This window comes from Spea bombifrons, chromosome 4 (assembly GCF_027358695.1).
Source record: "Spea bombifrons isolate aSpeBom1 chromosome 4, aSpeBom1.2.pri, whole genome shotgun sequence".
In the NCBI taxonomy this organism is placed as follows: Eukaryota; Metazoa; Chordata; class Amphibia; order Anura; family Pelobatidae; genus Spea; species Spea bombifrons.
This window is the reverse complement of record NC_071090.1, coordinates 71599406-71621907: the sequence shown is the minus strand read 5'-3', so window position 1 is coordinate 71621907 and position 22502 is coordinate 71599406. Positions and strand designations below refer to the sequence as shown.

The window sequence follows — 22502 nt, the reverse complement described above, 5'->3', positions numbered from 1 at the left end:
CCAGTGTTGACACTGTTACACTTGGCAAAAGACAACGCCCACGTGTGGCTTGACCCCGCCCACCGTTTAATTAGGCAAAGAATCAATTCCTAATTGTTTGGAAGCCACACCCCGTGACAGCACATCGCATTCAACGCCCAACACATCGCGCAATCCTTTGCTGATCTCACGCATGTGTCCTCCTCCTAACCCTGTCCTGCCTGCTGACGTCACCAGAAGCGAGTCCCACCTTCCGCCCTGCCCAGATTCAGGCATGCGCAGTATTGGGCCCGGCTGGCAGGAAAGATGGCGGCGACGGGAGGAGTCCGGGGCTGAGGGAGAGCAACCCGTGAAACGGGACCATGGCGAGGCTGGCAGACTACTTCCTGCTGGTGGGGTATGACCTGGCCAAGAGAGGTGAGAAGGGGCGGGTCTGCCAATTAGAAGAGGGGTCCAATGGCAGCTGGAGGGTAATGAAATATCTGGCAGCAGGAGGTGGGGGATACCCTGGGGCTGGGGGGAGGAGAGAGACTCATGGGGAGAGACGTGGGTACCGAGGATAGTTACAGGGATGGCATGGGTGGCAGGATCTGATGTTGGCCTGTTGAATAGTTGTCAGGACTCAGTGGTGATGGATTTGGCACTTTTGACCCAATCAAGCCACTGAGTCCTCCCCACTGGAGACAACCCCCCTGCTGTTACTTACTGTGATGGGAGTTGCTCATAAGCATATACAGTGCCTGGCACTGCTTTCTATACAGAGATGTGCATTATGCGTCGATAGGTCTGTTTCTTATAGTGCATGACGAGATAAACATTGTGTAATGTTAACCACTGTTCGTATACAGTTGTTTTTCTTAATAAGGTGGTTAAGGATTATTGGACTGCTGTATGACGTTATATGTGTTAATTGGTTTCACATTTGTGTATGAAATGTAGGCGTCTATATTTTGGGCATACAACTAGACTGTAAAGAGAGGGTGGTAAATAAATGGGATAGTCTTCCATCAGAGGTGGTAGAGGGTAATACAATGAGGGAATGTAAACATGCATGGGACAGACATAAAGCTATCCTGAATCTAAGACAAGAGCAAAGCATGATTCGCCAGGAAAGAATCAGCACACTGTACGGGCCTAATGGTTCTTATCTGCTGTCAAATTCTGTGTTTCTATTTATGTTCTTAATGCTTCTGCTGCCTCAAACTTCTTACCCTGTCCGCATAAAACACTCAACCATTTCCCAGGATCCCTGTCTTCTGTTTATTATATCCATGAAACCAATGAAAATCACTGCTGTCTTTCCCTTTCCATTGTGAAGATGTCCTTTGGTGTTAAGAACTGGGCAAGCCTATGCTTCTGTCCCTGTCTTCTGTTCCTCAAGTGCCCCATGCACCACTTTCTTCTGTCCATTTCTCACCCTCTCCCACTCTCTACACTCTGCCTTTTGACAGTATTCTAGTGGGAATTGGTAATGCGTACATGTGTGTCCAGATTGCAAGGGTACATTCTGTGGGCCCCTGGGACGTAACTTGGGCCTTGGCCAGCTGTCTCTTCTATTCTGTGTTGAAGATGCCACAGGTGCCCTTGGTCTTCTCCATTTATACTCGTGTAGCAACTTCCGATACCGCTTAATGGCATCATAGCATCTTTTCCACCAACTCTTCACTTCTCTATCCTGATGTCAGGTGTTTCCTTAGAAGAGTTGACATTCAAGACTGCCTTAGATGCCACCACAAAATCCTCTGAATGAACACAAATGCTTACGCTTCATGCAGACAACCATTTTTTTATAGAAATAAATTCTATTATTGTTGACTTTACCATATTCATTGCAGTCCAGAGCTGCATTCCCATCCATAGGTTATTCCCCTAAGAAGTATTTACCGCAATATCTGCTCCTTTTTTCCTTTGGTCTATAAGATGAGCCTATTCCTCGTACTTTACCCAATATCTGTATCTTGTTTGTGTCTCCTTAATACCATTTTCTCTGAACGCGTGTCTGCGTGAATTTTGTGTATGTCTTGTTACTTTCCCGCTCCTGGGTTACATCTCCTTGTCAAGGGCCTGGAAAACTATGTACATTTAGATGTATTGTTGTCGGTTCCTTTTTAAAATGGGCGTTTTTTGAGGGGTTTTTTTGTTCTCTCTCTCTCTCTCTCTCTCTCTCCCCACGTACACTATGCAGATTTCTCCCCAGGCACATCTTACTGTTTTACTTGGCTTTGGAGTGGTGAGACATATATTGGGGAGAGCTGTAGTGTATGGATGTATGGTTTTTTCGGTTCTTTTATTCCTTGGTAGGGACCTCACAGTCTCATGTCATATCTCGTGTATGCTTTTAAAAAGCACTTAGTAATATTAATCAAATTTTACAGTGACACAGGCATACATGAAATCCTGTTATGCAACCAGATCATTGAGCTACCTAAATGAATATCCTCCCCGTAACACTAACAGGGATATTTTGCCATCTGTGTCATCTCCATGGACCTGAGTATTATCTACCCAACATCATCCAGTATCATCTATTTCTGGTCCCTTGCTATGCTTGCATCTTGAATACACTTCCTCGTGATATTCAAGCTGGTAGTAATGAATGTGTTATTAAGCTGTCCCCATAAATTATACCCTTATAATACCAACATACATTATCGTTAATTAGAATATAAAGAGAATTATGAACGCACATCAAATAATTCTGAGTTAATTATAAGTTATCATGTATTTTATCTTCTTCTGAAAGAACATGGTGAAGGACTGGAAATTTAGATCTATTAGGACCAGTGTAAACACAAAACAGCTGTACTCCTCACAGTAGCTAAGGCTCTTAACACCAGCTGACATAACTGGGATTTACTTCGATGATCCTTTGTATCGTCTTTATAATTTGCCCATACAAACTATAATCGTAATTGTACATTAATATAGTTACTAATAATGTACTCGCTGACACCTCTGACTTTACAGCACTCTGCATCTGGTTGTTTTTGATATAGCCTATTTGCCAAATATCTTAACCCCTACAGTAAACAAACTAGGATGCTCCAGCAGTTGTATACTTAGGGGGTGGGAGCTGACCGAGACCACCGTGCTCCTGGCACTCCTTAGCTTGTACCTTTCTGGCCACCATCCTCTCTGGTAAGTACCGGGATATATCTGGGAGGGATGTGTGGCTGTGGGCACAACAGACTAGAGATGCATTGCTTCCTAGGCACACATGTCCATGGTATAAGTTGGCCTGTTGTTGAGCTCAGAGGTCTACCTTTTAACAAGCTCTTTGAGCAGCAGTGCAATGGGTAGTCTGATCATCTGTGAGTCTGGATAGAGGCTGCTGGCCTTAGCCAGTAAACGCAAATGGCCTCCGGTATTGACAGATGGGAAAAAATAATAGGGGGAGGTTTGCGTTGTATCATCTACTTTTCTTTACTAACTTACCATGGAGAAATTGTGAATACTTGCCCAATACCATCGTGTACATGTAAAAGTATATACATAGAGGGAATGGACCTTTATTTTCTTCTTGGGTGTGTTGCATGGTAAGTTAAAGATGCATATGGGGGTCAGAGTACACTTGGTAGAATAGGGAGTTTTTGAAGGGGTAAGCAATACAGTACAGGGTTTGGGTAGGTAAGCTGGCTAGTGAGATGTGCTCTGCTGCTCATGTGAGGTTTGGGCAAGGCAGGCACAGTGCAAGCAGACAAAAATGTGTCCAATTGCAAGTGTGGCTTCATACTCGAATTGTGCTGTACTGTATAGGAAAACTTATTTACTCCTGTACCTGGAATTTTATTCCTCAAAATGGTCCAAATAAAGTGTGATAAAGACTTGATGCAATTATACAACAGGCTGAGAGGAGGTTAACACTGTACACATTTGTAATAGAACTACACAGTGGCAAGAACATTTGTTTTCATTAAAGCTCACACAGACAAGCATTGTATTGAAGATTGTTAATAAGACAATAATAACGTGTCTATGAATGCTGTATCCAATGCTAGCAATTTTCTCCAGTGTGAAGGGCTGACTCCTCGAGTAAGGCCTAGTTCAGTTTAAGATACTGAAGAAAGTGAAGGAGATGAAATGGCAGTGTCTCTCAAACTTTCCAGCCAACTTTCACTTTAGTGAATAAACCCATTTTTGTTATGGCACGGTACACAGAATTAAATGTGTGACATGCCTAAAGTAGAACCTTAGTGTAACGAATGAATGTGGAAGCTTGGGCAAAAAACGTGCGTATCTGAAACCAAAAGTCTGTTAAAGGAAGTTATTAGTTATATCGTGGTGGAGGGGTGACATTAGACTCGTGGGTGCTGGATCTTTTAATGTGTTGCTGCTGTAGCACCAGATACATTTGTATACATTCTGGCAGACTGTGTGGGAATGTACCCTTTAAGTGTTGCTCGTTTCCACCCCTATTGTACAGAGCTGTTTTCATGTCTGCTGTATAAATAAATGCAGATACTCTGACTGTGTGCAGAGGGCTGTGCTAATGCCTCGTATAGGAACAGCGAGTTCCTATTGTAAATATGTAGGCCTAGCTATGGTTCTGCCAAAACCTGTGTATTAATCACATGTTAGACTGAGATCGGCTCCAGGAAGTTTAGAAATATCATCTAGGTGTGTGTGTGTGTGTGTATATATATATGTATTGTGTCTTAAAACTGCAATAGCAGTTTGAAGTATACAAAGTTAAGTTGTAGAACCTATGGAAGCTCCCTATAAATACACTAGATATGTAGCTACTATTGTTTTTTCTATAAACGTAATTACCGGTAATACCTTTTGATCGAATGCCTTGGACTATGACATGGCAAGGATAACGTCTCCTGGGTCTGAAAGTGTAATGTGTGTGATATATATATATATATATATATATATATATATATATATATATATATATATATATATTAGACTCATAGGCTGCAAGCAGATACTGTAGCTCTGTTACAGTGGAGAATGCATAATTAACAATAACAGTAAAAATACCAAGACATACTGGTACATAAATAACATGCACACCGTTTTGTTTCAGATAATGACACTGTCAGCCTTTCCTGCTTCCCTCTACCTAGTCAGTACTGTCCAGGCAATCTCTGTTTCTAAAAATGTAATCACTGCTGTTTAAAATAGTCTCACACCAGTTGTATGGAGCAATGCCTGACCTCCCTTCATACACACTGACCCCAAGGTCTGACTGATGCTTCATCTGACGTCAGAGGGTAGCTATATGCTTCCAGAAACACTTCTTATGTTTTGGCAGCAGAGCCACTTATTTCCTTTTTGCTGCACAAAACATTTGCTTTTGCACCTAAAAATATGAATGCAAACTCCGGTATTTATAGAAATTACACTTCTGAGTAGGAAATTACATATGTGTATCATTTTATTTAATCAATGAAACATGGTATACAAGGTATACATATATCATCCTTTCAGAATGGCAATTCCTGCTGACTGAATGCAAGCGCTTGAATGGCACTGATTTTGTGCTGTTTAGTATGCAAATAGTTCAGCGAGCAATATCAATTTATCTCAGAATTCTAGTGTTCTTTAATGGTACAGACCTTTTTATATGAGTATTTAAGCTAATTGGATCTCCTAATACTGAATCGGGTATGGGGAATTATGTATAGAGAGAAGTTACGGTGCAAAATGCTAAAAAGTTGTGTAGTTACCATAGCAACCAGTAGTATTTTTCCTTCTCATTGCTCACTTTTATGTCTCTTGTGTATATCCCACTCATTGTCTGTCTTTTATGGCTTATCCACTGGTGCTGTTTTTAAAGAAATAAGTGGTCACTGTTTGGGTAACTTGAAGGGTGTTATTAGAGGGGCGGCCGTGCCAGAGTCATATGTTCTTATTGCTTACAGAAAACTTGCAATTCTAGTATTAACATACAAAGAATTTTTTTTTACCAATGAATATGTCTCTTAAAGGAGACGTTTCTATTTTGTACCTATATTCTGGCACATAATACAAGGCCCTTCTTGTGTGCACAAGCATCAGTATAGATCTTGAAGCGTGGCACCAGCAATGTGTAAACTTCATCATGGTATTTATACATTCCTGCACACAGACCTGCGAATCTGTGAAAGTGAAAGAAGACACCATATTGTTTATATATTATAAGGTTTAACATACACAAATGTCTGTTAAACCTAAATATTTAATGCTAGAAACATTGTGTCTATACCCACTGTAATTAACCCTATATGCATCCAAGTGTTTGGGAAGCATTTCATCCATAAAGTGACATTTTGGACATTTTTTTTTTATTTTTAACACCGATTCCCCTCTTTATTATTAAATGCACCCATATGAATTATATACTATTTTTTTCTGATACCTTATTTGTTTATTTGACCTATCATTTATCATGAACAAATATAATGGGAAATGGGAAGAAATACAAAAATAAAGTTTAATAATTGCACCACCTAGAGTAAGAGAGGCAATTGCAGAAATAGGATTTGTATCTGATCAAAACAGATCATTGAATGCTAAGGGAAATATAATGTTTGTGGTGAGGTTTTTTTATACCTATTTTTAAATGTTTTTTCCCCTACCTAAAACTATAGCCCCCCCTGTCCCCGTTCCTGTAAAATAATATATATATTCTGGCACTTAATTAAAGCTGGGAGAGAGGAAATCTGAACGCTGTGATTGGTGAATCGCAATAAATATAGTGCAGGTGAACACTGGTCATCTAATCACAGTAGTCACATGACCAGGGGCAGCACTATTGGTGATACAGCATCAGTCCCGTGTACCAGGAACCCGCTACAAGCAGCAGTCTGAAGAGGTTAACTAAAAACATGGTTAGGCTTATTCTCTAAAATGTATGTGTGATCAGCTTTCTGACACATGACAGCTAGCCCTCTCACATCCGTGTTTCTGTATGTGGCTAGGAGTTATAATTCCCTTAACACCAATTTGGTCCTTAAACAGCCACTTGTATTTAGGCAGCCCTGGTGATGAAACCCAGGCCTACTTTTATTTTGTCTAGATATGGTTATTACCCTTGTCATGCTTTTCTTGATTTATTTCCTATAACTCATTATTTTAAATGTTTTTCTTTAATCTGGTTGTCGCTGTGCCCTTTGCTTGGATGTCGGCTTTCCTATGCTGACAGTGACAGAGAGGTTTAAATATACCCTGCCTTAAGCAGACGCTGTTTGCTGTCTGCAAGCAACGTGCAGACTGAGTAGAACACTTGTCACATGGTAGTGTCTTGTGACAACAACCATAATGACCCTGTCACTAGTTGGGTTAGGGTTAACCTGTGAAGTGCCGGAACAGTCTTTGCTGGTCTGGGCATTTGAATTACACTTGACTCTCTTCTGACCTGTGCATGCACATCCTGCATTACATGCACCACTTGTTTAGGATATCTTTTGACTGCGACAGCACGGTATTGATAAATAATTTTGAATATCTGCCCTTTCTTCAGTCTCGTGTGTCTGTCATGCTTATCTCATTTACATGCGTACGCTTCCTTCCTACAAAAATAGGTTTATTTCCAACCACAACCAAGCATGCCAACACATGATGCATCTGCAAAAGGCACCCCGCATCACGCAAAATCCCACTATATTTCCTGGAATATTCCATTAGTTGTTCTTGAATCGTTTATCAGCCCAAATACCCATGGCTGAAACATGGAATTATGTTGTTTGTTTTGTAATGTTTCCAATTTTTTTACATTTTGCTAAACAGTATCTTTGCAACATTCTTCTCTGAGCATGATGGATGAACTAAACATTTAAAATAATGGTGTAAAGAATATATTGTGCTGGTAAAATGCATAGCAAAAGATTAACCCAGCGTTACTCAAATCCAGTCCATGAGGTTGCAGACAGGCCACCAGTGATTGAAAATCCCAGCTACAGCATAGACATCTCAATTTAAAAAAACAAAAAAAAAAAACAAATATTGAATGCAATTTTGAAGAAAGTGTACACATGGGACAAATCTTTTGACCCGCAACATGTCTGGAGAACCGTATTTTACAGCGACCTTGTATGCCTTACAAAGATATATGGGATGTCCTACTAATACTGATATGTAACCTCACTTTCAATTAAAAAAACTAGCCTGTTTGCTGCTCTTGAGAACTGGAGTTAGGCACCCCTGGATAAATCAAAATATGCACCTTAGTTGTCATGCGAAGAGGAGGTGTGTTGGGCTGTGATTTCACCATGTTAGTGTACACTTACAGTATTCACAAATATCTTTATCTAAAATGATTTGATTTATATAAAGCCATCAGATTCCAAAGTTTTGTACTAAGTAGGTGATATGTTGTGGGAACAGATTATGACCCTTCAAACTGATTTGTGGAAAGCCTTCCCAGAAGAGTGGGGGCAATTGTAGCTGCAGAAGGGGGTCCAACTCCATAGTAATGCCTTTGGTTTTAAAATACAAGGTGATTATAGGTGTGATGGTGAGGTGTCCACATATTGGCCATATGGCTCTTTAATTTCAACTCAATCTATTGGACTCCCTAATTCCTTATACTGCCTTGTGGTATGCAATAGGATGACTCCGTCTTAATCACCTAGTCAGGCACTATGACTAATGAAAATCTATGGAGGAATGGACTTCATTAGCCATAAAGAACCAGCTCAGTGTGGTGTTTGAGCATGGAAAGTCATCCAAAACGTCATGCCTGACAACAGTGGCAAATTCCAATACACAAATAAAACATCTATTGGAACACAATGCGATAAAACCAGGTTTGTGTCAATGTTCATAGTATTTGTTACAGCACTGTATTTAATGTTCAAGCAGAAAATGTGTTTCTCTCATGGGATCTATCCTTTAAAGTGCTGTTAAATTTAGTGTAACTTTTAGTGTATTGAACTCATACAAATGAGTATTACTGAATCCATTATTAATAAGTAGACATTGTATTAGAATTTAATGAATTATTTGGATATACTTAGAAAAAAAATATAAAAAAAGACAAATCGACGATTTTGACGTGCAATAAGAAAGAAATCGCGGATGAGCGTACCTGGGAACTTTTAAATGAGCTGACCCTGAGACTCTTGAAATATTAACCCAAATGTCAGGGCATGAGTAGAGAAAGACCAAAGATGGGAATTACTGACCCTTTAAGAAGATACACGCGCAGTATTGTTTACAGTTGGGTAAAACCTCAGAGCGGTTTACTTGGGATTAACACAGTGATGGGATTGTCACAGCTCCATGATTGAAAGCCCGGTTGAAGATTACAGTATGCAAAAACCTACACCTTGGCTGTTATACTGTCTGCAAAGGTCGTAATCCTGTTCCTAATTTCCTACATTTACATATAGTTGACATTAGTGCATCTCAGAGCACTGAGCAACAAGCTAGTGTTTTTACAGTTCTTGAAAATCCAATCCAGGGTGCTAGAACCCCTTTACATCCGTTAAGATGGAGGTCAAATTCTCTGTAGATGGTGATTGAGGTACAGCATATAACTTTAAAAAAATACACGTTTTCAAAGTAGCTCATATTGGCCATACTAAGACCAGCCCTGGTTAGCTGACCTTTGGTCTCCTTTGCCTTCCATCTTGTCTTTTTGGTTGTCAACCTAGAATTGATTTTCTTATTGTTCCAATATGCATACTTCAAAAGCTAATGTCTATTATAGGAACAGCCATGGCTAATATTTTTTCATGGTACTTCATAAATCATAAGTACCCTTCTTTAGGACCCACCTGGTTATGTTCCCTTTCCCCCCTTCTTGTCCCTCTTTTCTGAGAGCCCAGAACATTTTGAGTGTATCACAGTGATTTACTTCCAAAAAAGTAACAATTTGTATAGACGCAGAATAGAGTGTATTTATAAGTTAAATTGTGTGCATAAAGTCTTGGTAAAGCCCCACAAAACAACCAAAAAAAAGGTTTTTGCCCTCCAAAACAAAAGTGTCCTCGTTTGACCATTTAAAATCTTGTGGGAATTGTGGGATTATATAAGAGTTTATTCCTTATGTAACTCTCTCGGCCCTTTCTATGTGAGTCTCATTGGCCCTCCTTAACCTATCATTCCAGAAAGTGTAACATGTAATGAAATTTTAGGGGGTTTTGATAACATATTTGAAAGCTTTTCGATCTCCACCCAATTTATTTACCCTTTGCTCGAACGTATGCTCTCTGTCCCGTTTTGTGATCTCATCCTCTGCATATTTTCAATTGTTATCTTTATATCTAATAACTTCCTCATTTATTTCTGGATGTCTGTGCTTTCGCTCCACTCATTTAACCCATAACCTGCCTTTTCTGCCCTCCCTCTTTTAGTGTTTCTTTTTGTCAGATTTTCCTCCCCCCCCCTGCTTCTTTCTTCCCTGCTTTCTGTGTTCAGTACTGCACCATGTTTATGTTACTGGTTACAGGTACAGTCTAGTGTCCCGCACCACCAGTGAAGAATCCAAAATGCGCCCCCGCTGAAATCCTGTCTGAGAAGACAGGAGAGCTGATGAAACAGAATGGGATAGAAAGAGGAGAGTTAAAACAAAACAAAAAATAAATCTGATTTTTCTTTTTAACGCAATTTCATCTATACATTTGACAGCAAATTAAAATAGTATTTTATAGAAGTGGCCATGTCCTGTGTAGGCTAGTGGTTGCTTTATGTAGAGAACAGCAATTGACCTATATATCATTCTAGCTGAATTGCTTATGGTAAGGATCAATAGGTTTGTGTGGGATGTTTTCTTGTCACTGTAAAATACTATATAAATAAAATATTATTTAAATGCACAGCATTGTATTAACGAAAGATTTGAAAACAGGCATCTTTCACAGGAATCTGTGATACTTTTTTTCCATCTAAACCAATAAATCTGTGTGATTTTGGTCTGAACTGTGACTAAGTATGATCTCCATCTGCTTCCACATTCCGTATGTGGAAAGCTAGAGATCTGGCAGGGGAGATGCATCGGTCTGATGATAGATTTTTCTTGTTACAGTTATCTATGCTTTCTGCATTGAACACATATACACTGTTGTCACCCAGTTGTGTATTGAGTTGGTTTCCTGTCTCGCCTAACTCTTGTGAACTACTGTGTTGAGCATGACCCAGGGTGGGGGATGCGACAGGAACCTCTTGGGGGGCCTGTTCCTCTTCCTGTGCTTAAGTTACAAGCTGTGGTGACATCTTCTGCAGCCGCCATTCATCTCTCTTACTGTGTTGCATGCGGTGCAGGACATTTTGTATACAGTGGATTCCACTTAGCGCACTCATGTTACATGGTGACAACAATCATGTAGCACTACAAGATCACCAAATGTAGATTGTGAGGTGGCACATCAGTTTAATGGCAGACATCTCTCAACAAATATATTATCACAATAATGTAACTGTATATTTGCTTAAACAAGTAAATGGTACGTGTTTAACTAGACCATTGCTCAGCAGGTTTGGTCTCCGTCTTTGCCTAGTGACTTAGTAGCAAATGGGGACACATCAGTCAACCCTCTCTTACATGGTGCTTCTTAGCAACACATTGTACCTGGTGTGGATGGAATGAAGCAGGGTATAGGAGGTAATCAATGCATTGGTGTATCCTTAAAACCTTGTATACAATACACAAGAGATTAGAGATATAGCAAGTGGTACCTGTTCTCCCTGGAATGTCAAACTGTTAGATCTGCCTTAAAGGCATTCTGTTTTGGCACCAATAAGCAAATTGGAGTCTGGAGGCACTGATAGATTCCAGTGAAAGGGTCAACATATAAAAACGTGACCCTTTAAAATTAAACAATTTAAAAAAATGATAAGTAATAGTGATTCATTCAATAAAGGCTTTCTTTTAGGTGCAAGAGTCCCCGTTCTGTTCATGTCCTAAGAATGTACTGCTGGAAAGAATATACCGTACATTGCTTTAAACAAGCAGAAAGGCATTCAGCTGTAAAATAATAAATCACCCATCTCCTCTTACATAAATGACAGACTGCTAACCCATTCTAGTTTAACTAATGGCTGCAATTAGGGATACTTGCTATGATTTAATGGCTTTCTGGTGTGAGTACAAAGTGGTTCTTGGACCTGTGTAGCTCATTTAGTAATGTTTGGTGGCTTGTAGACCCTTAAAGAGGGGCTTTTGCCAAAATGTCAGGTGGTGTCTCCTTTCACCCTAGGCATTTCTTCCCTCTCACTCTGTGTCTTTCTCTCTCTCTCTCTCTCTCTCTCTCTTTTGCCTCCTCCCTGACAATACATTATCCAGCAGCATCTAACTCTCCATTCGCACAATGCAATCTTGATATGACCGCTCCTCACCTCATCACATACAGCATGATCCTCCAGTCTCTCTCCTCACTGCACACAACACTATCCGGCAGAGGCTTGATGTGAATTCTCTGTTTCTCAGGGCATACAGCAAAGTTTCATAATGCAATTTACTCTACATATTTGTTGTTGGAGGTGGCAAAAACAGGTGTTTGATAAAACATTCTGGATACACACTCCGTATTTGTATTTTGTGTGATGTGGCATCCTGCGTATTTCATTTTGAGTTTTTTGTAATGTATAATACCTTCCTATATTGGGACTGGTGCGTTAGGTGGCAGGGTTTCAGGCAGGCTTACCTGCCTACCTTACCAGCTTAGCCACCTTGCAGCATTCATCTGAAATGTGCTATATGGTCAAGGTCACAGGCATATCATACCCACTACCCCTAAAACTGGGACAAGCCTCAGAAATCAAGACTGTCTCATGAAAAAAGGGATGGTTGCGAGGTATGAATATGTTTGTCTATTGTTTCAGCTTGCTGCTACACCTGTTTACATATTTACTGTTTGTAAGAGGTGTTAAGTGTTGTTCCTTCTACTGCTGAATTAAACACTTTTGTAACTAGATGCTGGATTGCTACTGCCCAAACCCTCTTCAAAAGTAATATTTCAGCATGCAAAATTTTGCCTCATTCATCAGTTTTTCCAGGAACACTCATCATGTGACGCAGCAGCACATATTGATAGTTTGCTGGAGAAACTGAAAAGCATCTAAAACGTCTTTGTTGTTTTAACCTTCAGAAGAAAGGAAAAAAATACAGATGTATTTACCCTACTAGAGTTAATTTTAACGGAAGTACGGAACCTTTAAGGCAAAGCCTAAAGTGTACTTGTATGTGCACACCCCTGTTTCAAGGTCTCCAGAGGGTATGGTGCTGAATCATTGAGTTAAAGGCTTTTCAAGATGTGATAATAAGATCCAGAATAACAGGCTCTGCACGAGGCAGCACACATCACTCTGTTTACAACCCTGGCACTGCTCCCCTAACTAAGAAGTTAGTTAATCTGCTGTGATAAAGTTAAGTGCGTTGGGTTTTGTGTCTGAGATGCTGTAAGTTACAAGGTTGGAAACCTGCCTTATACCATTTCATATCTACGATCTCTCCAGTTACCGCTATATTAAGGATTCTTGGTTCTTCGTATTAAGGAATTTTGTCAGGACAGGCACTGGGCAGCAGTGATCAGTGACACTGTTTAAATAGAAGTTAGCTTTACATCAGATCTGTGTGCTTGGCTATACTGGCAGTTTATTCTAGGGTTATGGAGCAGTTTTCACACTACGTATTGTTTGTTCATGGTGATTGCATGTTCACTTCTGTTGTCCTTTGATGCCCCAGTATAAGATCCTAAGCCATCTGTGTGTGATTGAGGAACCTCCTGACACCTTTGAATCCTCATTCAGTTGAGGACATCTGTCAGGAGGGAACATCAGAGAATTCTGGGCAGTATTAGCAGTGGTTACAAAACTCTTTGCGGAAGCACTCGGGCAAGTAGGTTTGGAATCAAGGGAGGAAATTTTGTGCTGTTATTTTTGGAAGTAGGTGAAACCATCCTTCCCAGTGATAGCAAGTTTTTTAAATGACTATCATTTTTTATTGTTTTTAACATGAATGTGCATCCTTGCAATTGGTAGATGTGGGGCTTGTGGACTAGATCCATAGAATAAATCTGATTTTTCTCTCCAAGAGAAGGTTAATTAATTTAGCATAGGTTGGAGTTTTCTTTCTTAATATCCAAACTAAATGCGTGTTAGGCTTGGTCATTGGAGTGCTTTGTCTAGCAGTATACTTTTGCAAAGTGGTAAATATGGAGCAACATTCTGCTGGTTACTATGGAACTTTTGCCGCTTTGCGTGACGTAACATATCATAGCACAATGAAGACAAATCAGACCCCGGAGCAGCCTGTCGTGCAAGCCCAGTAGATCAGGGCCTCCTGTTTGTTAGAGTGGATGATACATTGATGCATTTGCAGAGAAGAGCATGTTTTTAAGTCCGTTGTGTTGCTCAATCCCCTATATAAATTTGTATCAGATGTGATCCCTGTGCTTGACCCATCATTGGTTTATATAAGTAATAACGCAGCCTCTGAAGGTGCCCATCTTTACACCAAAATGCACACTATTAAGCAAAGCAAATATTTTAAAGCATAGAATAAATCTGTTTCATAACTATTCCATAGATAATTGGAAGGAGTGGTGACTTGTGCATGTGTAATATGGATTTTCCATAACTTAACTATATTTAAAACTGCCACTTGCATAAACCTCTGTTAAGTTGTTTACCTGGGTGTATCTGTAGTGTAAATGCATAACAGCATTAGGTTATGTCATCCGTAACATAAGAGGAATGTGGTAGGCATTCCTTTATGTGGAATAGTGATTTGCATGTTATGACAATGCATGTATGTGTAGCCAACATTTTATGAGAGATTTGGGGTTATTCATTAAAAATCAATATGGGAACTCTGGTGCAGAGTTTGCGAAGAGGTCATATAGACTCTCTGGATGAGCATTCTGTTCTGCATTAATGTTTAATTGATGCCTAGATCTTGGTTGGTGTACTGAAAATGTCTTTTTATGTTAAATTCTTCAGAGAAGCTAGGAATGGGCAAAAGGGGCAGCTGCCAAATGAGAAGGCTATATAGGGGTTCAGCTTAGTGTTACTTGTCTTAAAATACGGGAAGCAGACTGCAAAGACTGAATGAAGGTGTTCATGGGAAGTCGGTTAATGCACCAAGTAAATTAAGGGACATAAATGATTTCCGCTGTTTTCAAAATTCTGTTTCACTACAATTCTGTGCAGTCCCTGTATTTGTGAAATGACCCTTTTTTAGTTGATCAGGACTCGGCTAAAAATGTGTGAGTATATTAGCACCCAGCCTTTTCTTCTAAGTGGCACTGACTTTCTCATTGATAACAATGGGAGAAAAGGAGTTTTTTGGAAACATTGTGAAATTCTTCTTTTTGTGTTGTATGGACTTGTAAGTCTTTTGAGTGTTTCCTCCCTAAAATTATACACATAACATTATTATTTCCTGGTGAGAGGGGGAGATTAGAACTGTACAAGTACCATCATATGTAAAACACTTATGTAATTGAACTCATGTAAAACGCACTTATGCCTGTTTTTAATCAAGGGCTGGTATACAATAAGAGATTTTGAAGCGAACCTTCATTAAAAGTCAGCTTATTTACGTCAATTTTGATTTTTTTGGTTGCATGTGTTAAATATACTGTATTTCCAGGACCGCACTTATACAAAGTACATGTCTCCGGTAAACACTCATGAAAAAAATTACACTAAACATGCCTACTGTTGAGACAAAGACTTTTATAAGTAAACTGAGTATTAGTAACATTATTCCTTGTGCTGTTGAATGACCCAGCGATTCCTCATTCATAGTTTTTGCTGAGAACATAATTATCATGTGACAGAAAATCAGGCTTTCATAGGTTGTCCTCTAAAAAGGGGGAGGGAAACCTCAAAAGCTTCCGTGATTAAAAGAAAAAATGACAGATCGTCCAAGGTTTATTTGCTGCAAATACTAATGCATGCAATTAATGTTTTAATTAACAGTACCTTTTGAATCAAAGTGCATTTTTCTAGCGGTCATTGACTCTTGTTTGTGCATTTATTTACCATGCTATTTTTGCTACCATATCTCCACACTCCATGCCATACTCTCAGATGGAAAATGTATGTTGAGAATTGTGGACAGACAGGATGTATGAGAAGAGGAGTAAGTTCTCGGCCTGGGAAAGGTCACCGTTGTGTACATGTATGTTAGCAGAGGATTTTTTGTTTTTCTTACAGCACAGGCAGAAGCTGTGCACGCTATTTCCTCTCACCATAATACACTATTGCATGTCACAATACCGACGGCTACAGAGCCAGCCCCACCCTTGGACACGATGACTTCATGGCAAGTGTGTGCACTGCAGGTGTTCCCAATCTCCATGATCCTCCTTAATATTATATCATACGAATGAGCTCTGCAAAAAATGACAAGGGTAACAGGCAAAGGGGAGCTTGACGGTGCTGGGTTCGTTATACAAGACACTCACCATTTATACTGCTGTGTTTTAAATAAGGGAATTACATGAATAGCAATATATAGCCTGTGAGGCAACATAGAATGATCACTCCATGCCAGCCACACCCCATAGGAAGTGTCATGTTATGGCCATGGCAGGTGTTGGCAGGTAAACCTAAGCTATAGTGTTGCCAGCCTCTTGCTTACACTGCTAACCTATGCAGTTTATTTGGGTTGGGCTGAAAGGTTTTCTCTCGCTGGTGTATCTGTGTTAGGGAGGTCCAAGTTGTCCATTTCCCCAGGAGAAACTTGGTGTGGTTGGCCTTCGGTAGTTTCATTTGGACTTCAGCTCACCTACAACTTCCTTTAACCTGTAGAATTTGGAGGATATACAGGGCTTTATATGATGGAATGAATCCCCCCCCTCTGTTTTTTTTTTTGTTTGCCGCCTTTTGGATCAAAAGCAGGAAGGCTAGGTAGAAGGGTTGAACTTGATGAGCTTAGGAGAAAGACATTTGTTTTTGAGGGAGGTGGTCTTACTATAACTATATCTATATCTATATATCTATATATCTATCTATATATATATAATATTTAGTATTCTTTTTTAGGTTAGTGTTTTTGTAATATAGCAGCGGACTATTTGTTGTTTAGACCACTCACGTGTTACTGTTACATGCTGAAGAAAATCTCCAGAGCAGAGAGACTATGCCAAGCAGCCTCCTACACGCTCTGCACTTAACATAGATGATTGTAAGACAAACAGTACTGTCCTTTGGCACATAAGGGATGGCATAACACCATGGCTTGCCATACAGAGGTGTAGATGGAATGTACGTGGAATCTGCTGCAAGAGGAAGTGGTTTTTACACATTGGTTACCTTTGAGGGCTTTGTATCAACCGAGCATAGATCATTACAGGAAGTGTTGCAAGTTGTCGCTGAATACATTGTGTTTTTGCTGTATGATAAATACACTAAACCTTTTTAAAGGTCAGCCTTGAGGGCTCATTGACAATAAAATATAGTGTTTATTACATTGTTGTTTATGAAAGCAAACCGTGAGTTTGCCGGACAGCAGAACTGCTCACCCTTAGTGGCATCTGATGCTAGAAAGGCTTAGATGGCATGATGTGCATCACCTTGAAAATGACGTATGAATGCCGAAACCGGTTGGTGTTATGCCATTAAAGCTGTTATGATTGCCATTAACCCCTTAAGAACAATGGGCGGCCCCTAAACCCATTGAAAACAACGCATTAAGGGGTTAAAATTACCACCCTGGTTTATTCACGAATTCCGTGTTTATGACCATTCTTTGGTGAGAACTTTTCAGCAAATTGTTTATACGGATGGGACCAACTCTTCTGTCAATACACTATTAAATTGAGATACATTGTATCCAGCAGACACGTGGAACTCCTCTTCACTCTGCTCTCATATTGGGCTATTTCGTGGCTGTGATGTGTATCTAATGCCATGAGGTTTCCTAAACACTCATTAAACTGATTTTACTTTGCATTATACAGGGAAATTTTAGCCCTTCTTGCAAGAGAAGCTCGCTGGGTTGCCCCTTCATAGTAAAGCCAGAGAATTAAACTGCTAAGCTCCTCAGCACCAAACATTGAGAGATTTTCTGTTTGATAACTATGCCGTTCTTTTTGTATTGTTGACATTGTGTTCATGCCTGGGCAGACCTACATGCTAATGTTGTAGCTTCAGGTATCCCAGCACACACAATAGCTTCAAGTCCCAGGTTTAGAGTTATTAACCCATACAAACTTGCATTAGCCACCGTATCCCTTTTGGCTATAGAAGGTTAGCACATCTGTCTTCATTTTGAAATGCATATAATATTAAATACTTATAAACTAAGGCGTGTATGTTTTCCTTCAGAAATATTTACGTGAAAGTAGTTTAAAATCTAGTAGTTTAAGAAATGTTTCTCCAAATGTTCAATGGGATAAAAGGTGCTCCTTTTTAATTTTAATCATTTTTTCTTCACAGGTACGGGTATTGGTCAAGGCCGCATCCTGCAGAGGTTCCCTGAAAAAGATTGGGAAGATAATCCCTTTCCCCAGGGGATTGAACTGGTGAGTATTAGTTTTCTCCCTATACATCATTTCATACATGTCCGTTTCTAGTATTCTGTAGTGTAGTGCAGAAGTACCCCATCACCCCAATGGATTTACCTTACATAGAATTGCTATAATTTTAGATCAATGTATAATGAAGCCCCCTTTCTCATGTTTCTCTTTTTCCACCATTTCTTTTGTTAAACAGATGTATTTTTGTGGAATATATGTTGCCCCCTCTGTACATTATATATTGTATATGTGTGTGTATGTGCATATATATATATATATATTCTTTTCTCCCTTTATAATCTTCTCAGTTCTGTCAGCCTAATGGATGGCAACTATCTGCAGAGAAGAATCTCCCTACATTTTTTATTGCTGTCCTTACTGACATCAACTCAGAACGTCATTACTGTAGCTGTTTCACCTTCTGGGAGGAGCTGGACTCCATACAGGTATTTTGCATGTGTTTTTTGTCTTTACTTTCTTGAACAAGGATTGCATCTCACTTTTTCTCTGAGATGTATGGCCTCTATTCTGAAGCTGCTCCCAAACTTCCCATGTGTATACACTAGACTTGGACGCCGGCCAACTCTTCGTGTTCATCTTCGTGGGGAAAAAAAATCTTTGTATTCCACGAATATTTGCCCGTTCCTGTGTTTGGTTAGTTTTTTGCAGTTTTTTGTAGAAGGGGTTAATGCAGGGTTAATGCTGTACGTCATCGGTTGATGGCAGACGAGCCCCCTGCTGGCGACCAATAGAGTCGCTCATACAGACTTTTAAAATCCTGGTGCAGCAACTTGGCCGGCAGCGACCACTGGTCTCCCCACTCCAACAGTTAAAGGTCCGTACAAGCGATTTTATTGGTCGTTCGTACAGGCTTTTTTAACTGTTGGAGCAGGGAGACCAGTGGTCTCTGCCGGCCAAGTTGCACTGTAAGTGATTTAAAGGGCCGTCCGAGTGAGCCTATTGGTCGCTTGCATGGCATTTGAACCTCTGACCGTGAACCTATGGATTTCCGCTCCCGTTATTTAAGCAGCATTGCAGGGGTTAATGGGAGTGGAAATCCGTAGGTTCCCCATCAGGGGTTAAAGGGCTGTGAGAACGACTCTATTGGTCGCCTGCAGGGGCCTCCTCTGACATCAACTTGGCCGGCAGAGACCACTGGTCTCCCTGCTCCAACAGTTAAAAAAGTCTGTACGAGCGACCAATAAAGTTGCTTGCACGGACCTTTGTGTTCGGTTTTCATGTTCGCCCAATTACGAATGCACAAGTCTAGTATACATACAGTGTATAAAATGTGAAAAAAAATAAAACCTTGTAAATACCGTGGAGACTTTGCAGCACGAGAGGGATGGCCGGGGCAGGAGCACACTGCCACCTAGGCTGCTCTGGTTTAAAGATTTCAGACCACCTCCAGAACACTTTCATGTGCTTCACTTGGAATTGTACCTACAGCCAATAGAGTATGAAATAGTTTAGGCAGCATTAGCTTCCCTTTCTATAACTGTGTTTTGGACGGACCCGGATTGTGTATATGAAATGCGTTGTCTGACAAATGTATTTTTGAACTGTTTTATGACTGGGCCTCTTTTTGAATGTTGTGAGGGTGAAGTGCCTAACTCAAGGTAGGCGCCATCACCGTATACCAGCAATTATCTAGGTCTGCTCCTCTTATTTGACTCAAGGTACTGTGGGGCAGATCAATGGCACTATCCCTGAGTATCTCAACAAAAAAAGAAAGCTTCCCCACAGTTGCAAGTTGATATTTTTCCCATTGACAAGTATTAATTTGCTTTGTTAAATCTGGGACTCACAACATATGTCTATAGTTCTTCTTCTCCAAAGTAGTGTGTAGGTGGAAAGCATACATGGACAAAAGAAAGAAAGAGAATATTTTAGTAGTTGGTGGTCCTTATTAGTAATGAACAAAATAAAAGAAGCTAGGACTGATTGAGAGTTGAATGGCTGATCCTCACAGTGCATTCTCAGACTAAAAACTAGATTACAGGCCGCGTAGGAAGACTCATAAATTTGATTGACTATGGAGATTGAATTGTTTTTATTTCATTTTAATTTCCAACAATGCTTAGAGGTGAGGAGTGGATGTTTTGGAGTTATATATCATTACTGTGACTATCAAGGCTTAGGGGTTTGTGTTGTTTGCCTCTGGTTATGCACAACACTAAGATATGGTCTCAGAATTTCTCACAAATTTTGAGGAAAAATAGAAATGAAGCCCTAATCTTCCCAGAGCCACTAGTTGAGCACTTCATGTTTAGCAGGTATTTGTAGACAAGAGATCTGCAAAGAAAATATGTGGTAAAGTAAAGATATATATTTAAAGCCAGCCTTGAGCTACTCCAACAAAAAGGCAAAAGCTGATGGTTTTATTGTTTGCAGGCCATTGGCGATCAGAGAGATGGCGAATCGGAGGAAGATGCCACAATAGCCTCTGCAGCTCAGCTTTATGCTCCCAAGACTCTGGTACTTGTGTCACGTCTGGATCATCCAGAGGTCTTCAGGGTAAGAATGAGGGCTGTTTTCTTGACAGACTGAACCGTGTTGTCATACTTACTGGCCCTCTCTTTGGGATACTTTTTTGTCTGACAGTCGATTGGCTGATGCAAGCTCTGACATCTACTTATGTCTGCGGTCTTCTTTCGCTACTTTTGTAGTGGGGCACTCAATCTAGCAGTGAGTGACTGTCGACCACTCACAGTGACTTTTACCCTGAGAAAACAGTAACTTCTAAAGTACAAGCTGCTTTCTCAAAATTTGGTGAGCATTGAAAAAATGCTTTGGCTTATTTTGGTTTATTTTTATAGGACTCTCTGGGCCTGATTTACACCATTTACACAGATGGCCTGAGCGTGTCACTGGAGAATGTCGTGGGAAACCTACTAACATGCACTATCCCGGTGACCGGAGGATCACAGGTTAGTACTACCTTTAGGACTATGCTTTATCTTTAAGAATGGATAGCTCCTTTAAAAGTTGAAATTTTTTTTAGCCTGTCACTACAAAATGCTTTGTGACTCCAAGTAACAGAAATGGGATATTCCTCGCTTGTATGGGAGGACCATGTAGTTTTGTGTGTTTTGTATGTTCTGTCTGACACCATGTTGATGTCTTTTTCTCCCAGTTGGACCAGGAGCAGAATGATGTGGTATGCACCTCTTTTAAACCCCAGACACACATTGCTTGGCTTGTTTCCCTCTCCTTATCACACCCCTGCACTTGCAACTGAACCAAAGTGGGCCATAAAAGCATTTTATAATAAAAATATATAAAAATGATGTCCTGTTGTTTACTGTTACAACAGCACTTAGAGACAATATTCCTTTTACCATCAGATATGGTCTGTGTGTGTCTTACTATTTCTCCTGATGTGATATGTGACCCAATGTTTGCTGCTTGAGTTAGGACCACTGTTGAAATGCCGTTGTATGATGTGGGTTGTCTCTGGTTTGTACTATCATTGTACAATGGGGCACGTTATAGAATAAGTCTGCATACGTTTGATTAATATTATTGTCCTTGATGATGTTCTAGTGTGAAGTTACCTTTAATAGATATAAGCCCAAAATAGCTTAAATTTTCAGAATGTATCTAGCGGTGAGGTGGCAAACCACTCAAGCACCACTTGATGCATGCTCTGCACATGTTTGCGCATTGGGTAAAAATCACTATGGAATGAGAACTCTCCTCAAACAGCTACCTTTACCCTTTCTCCTAATGGTGTGTAGTGATTTCCTTATAACTGTGTATGTTCACTCCTTCACCCCCCAACCGACCCCCCCCCCCCCCGATATAAGGATTACCTTTCTTCTATCGGATCTGGCTTCCAAGTATTTGATTTCTCTATTTTCAATGCAGTGGAATTTAATTCTTCTTTGTTTATAAAATACATTTTCCCAAATCATTGCCTGTTGCCTCTATTCATCACACTTTTCTCCACTTTCTTGTTAAAACGTGCTAACTTCATATAAATCTATATGTCTCTTTCGGTATCCACAGAGAACTATATCTCTTGGAGCTGGGGACCGTCAAGTCATCCAGACTCCGATCTGTGACTCCCTTCCAATTAGCAACTGCAGCGTGGCCCTGCTGTTCCGGCAGCTTGGTAAGAAC

The 22502-nt window shown here is 40.1% G+C and overlaps 1 protein-coding gene across 6 annotated transcripts in view; it reads left to right on the top strand.

Annotated features, from left to right (window-relative positions):
- Positions 1–271: 271 nt before the first annotated feature.
- Positions 272–22502, top strand: part of SBF1 (SET binding factor 1) — a 46264-nt gene continuing 24033 nt past the window's right edge. For 3 of the 6 annotated variants that reach the window (XM_053462775.1, XM_053462773.1, XM_053462771.1), the window contains exons 1-7: positions 272–396; positions 18298–18383; positions 18686–18823; positions 20772–20894; positions 21197–21307; positions 21514–21537; positions 22389–22494. In XM_053462775.1, coding sequence (XP_053318750.1) covers positions 342–396; positions 18298–18383; positions 18686–18823; positions 20772–20894; positions 21197–21307; positions 21514–21537; positions 22389–22494 — 643 coding nt within the window. In that variant the 5' untranslated portion in view covers positions 272–341. The remainder of the gene's footprint in view (positions 397–18297; positions 18384–18685; positions 18824–20771; positions 20895–21196; positions 21308–21513; positions 21538–22388; positions 22495–22502) is intronic. The other 3 variants (XM_053462776.1, XM_053462774.1, XM_053462772.1) reach the window with 1 other exon arrangement.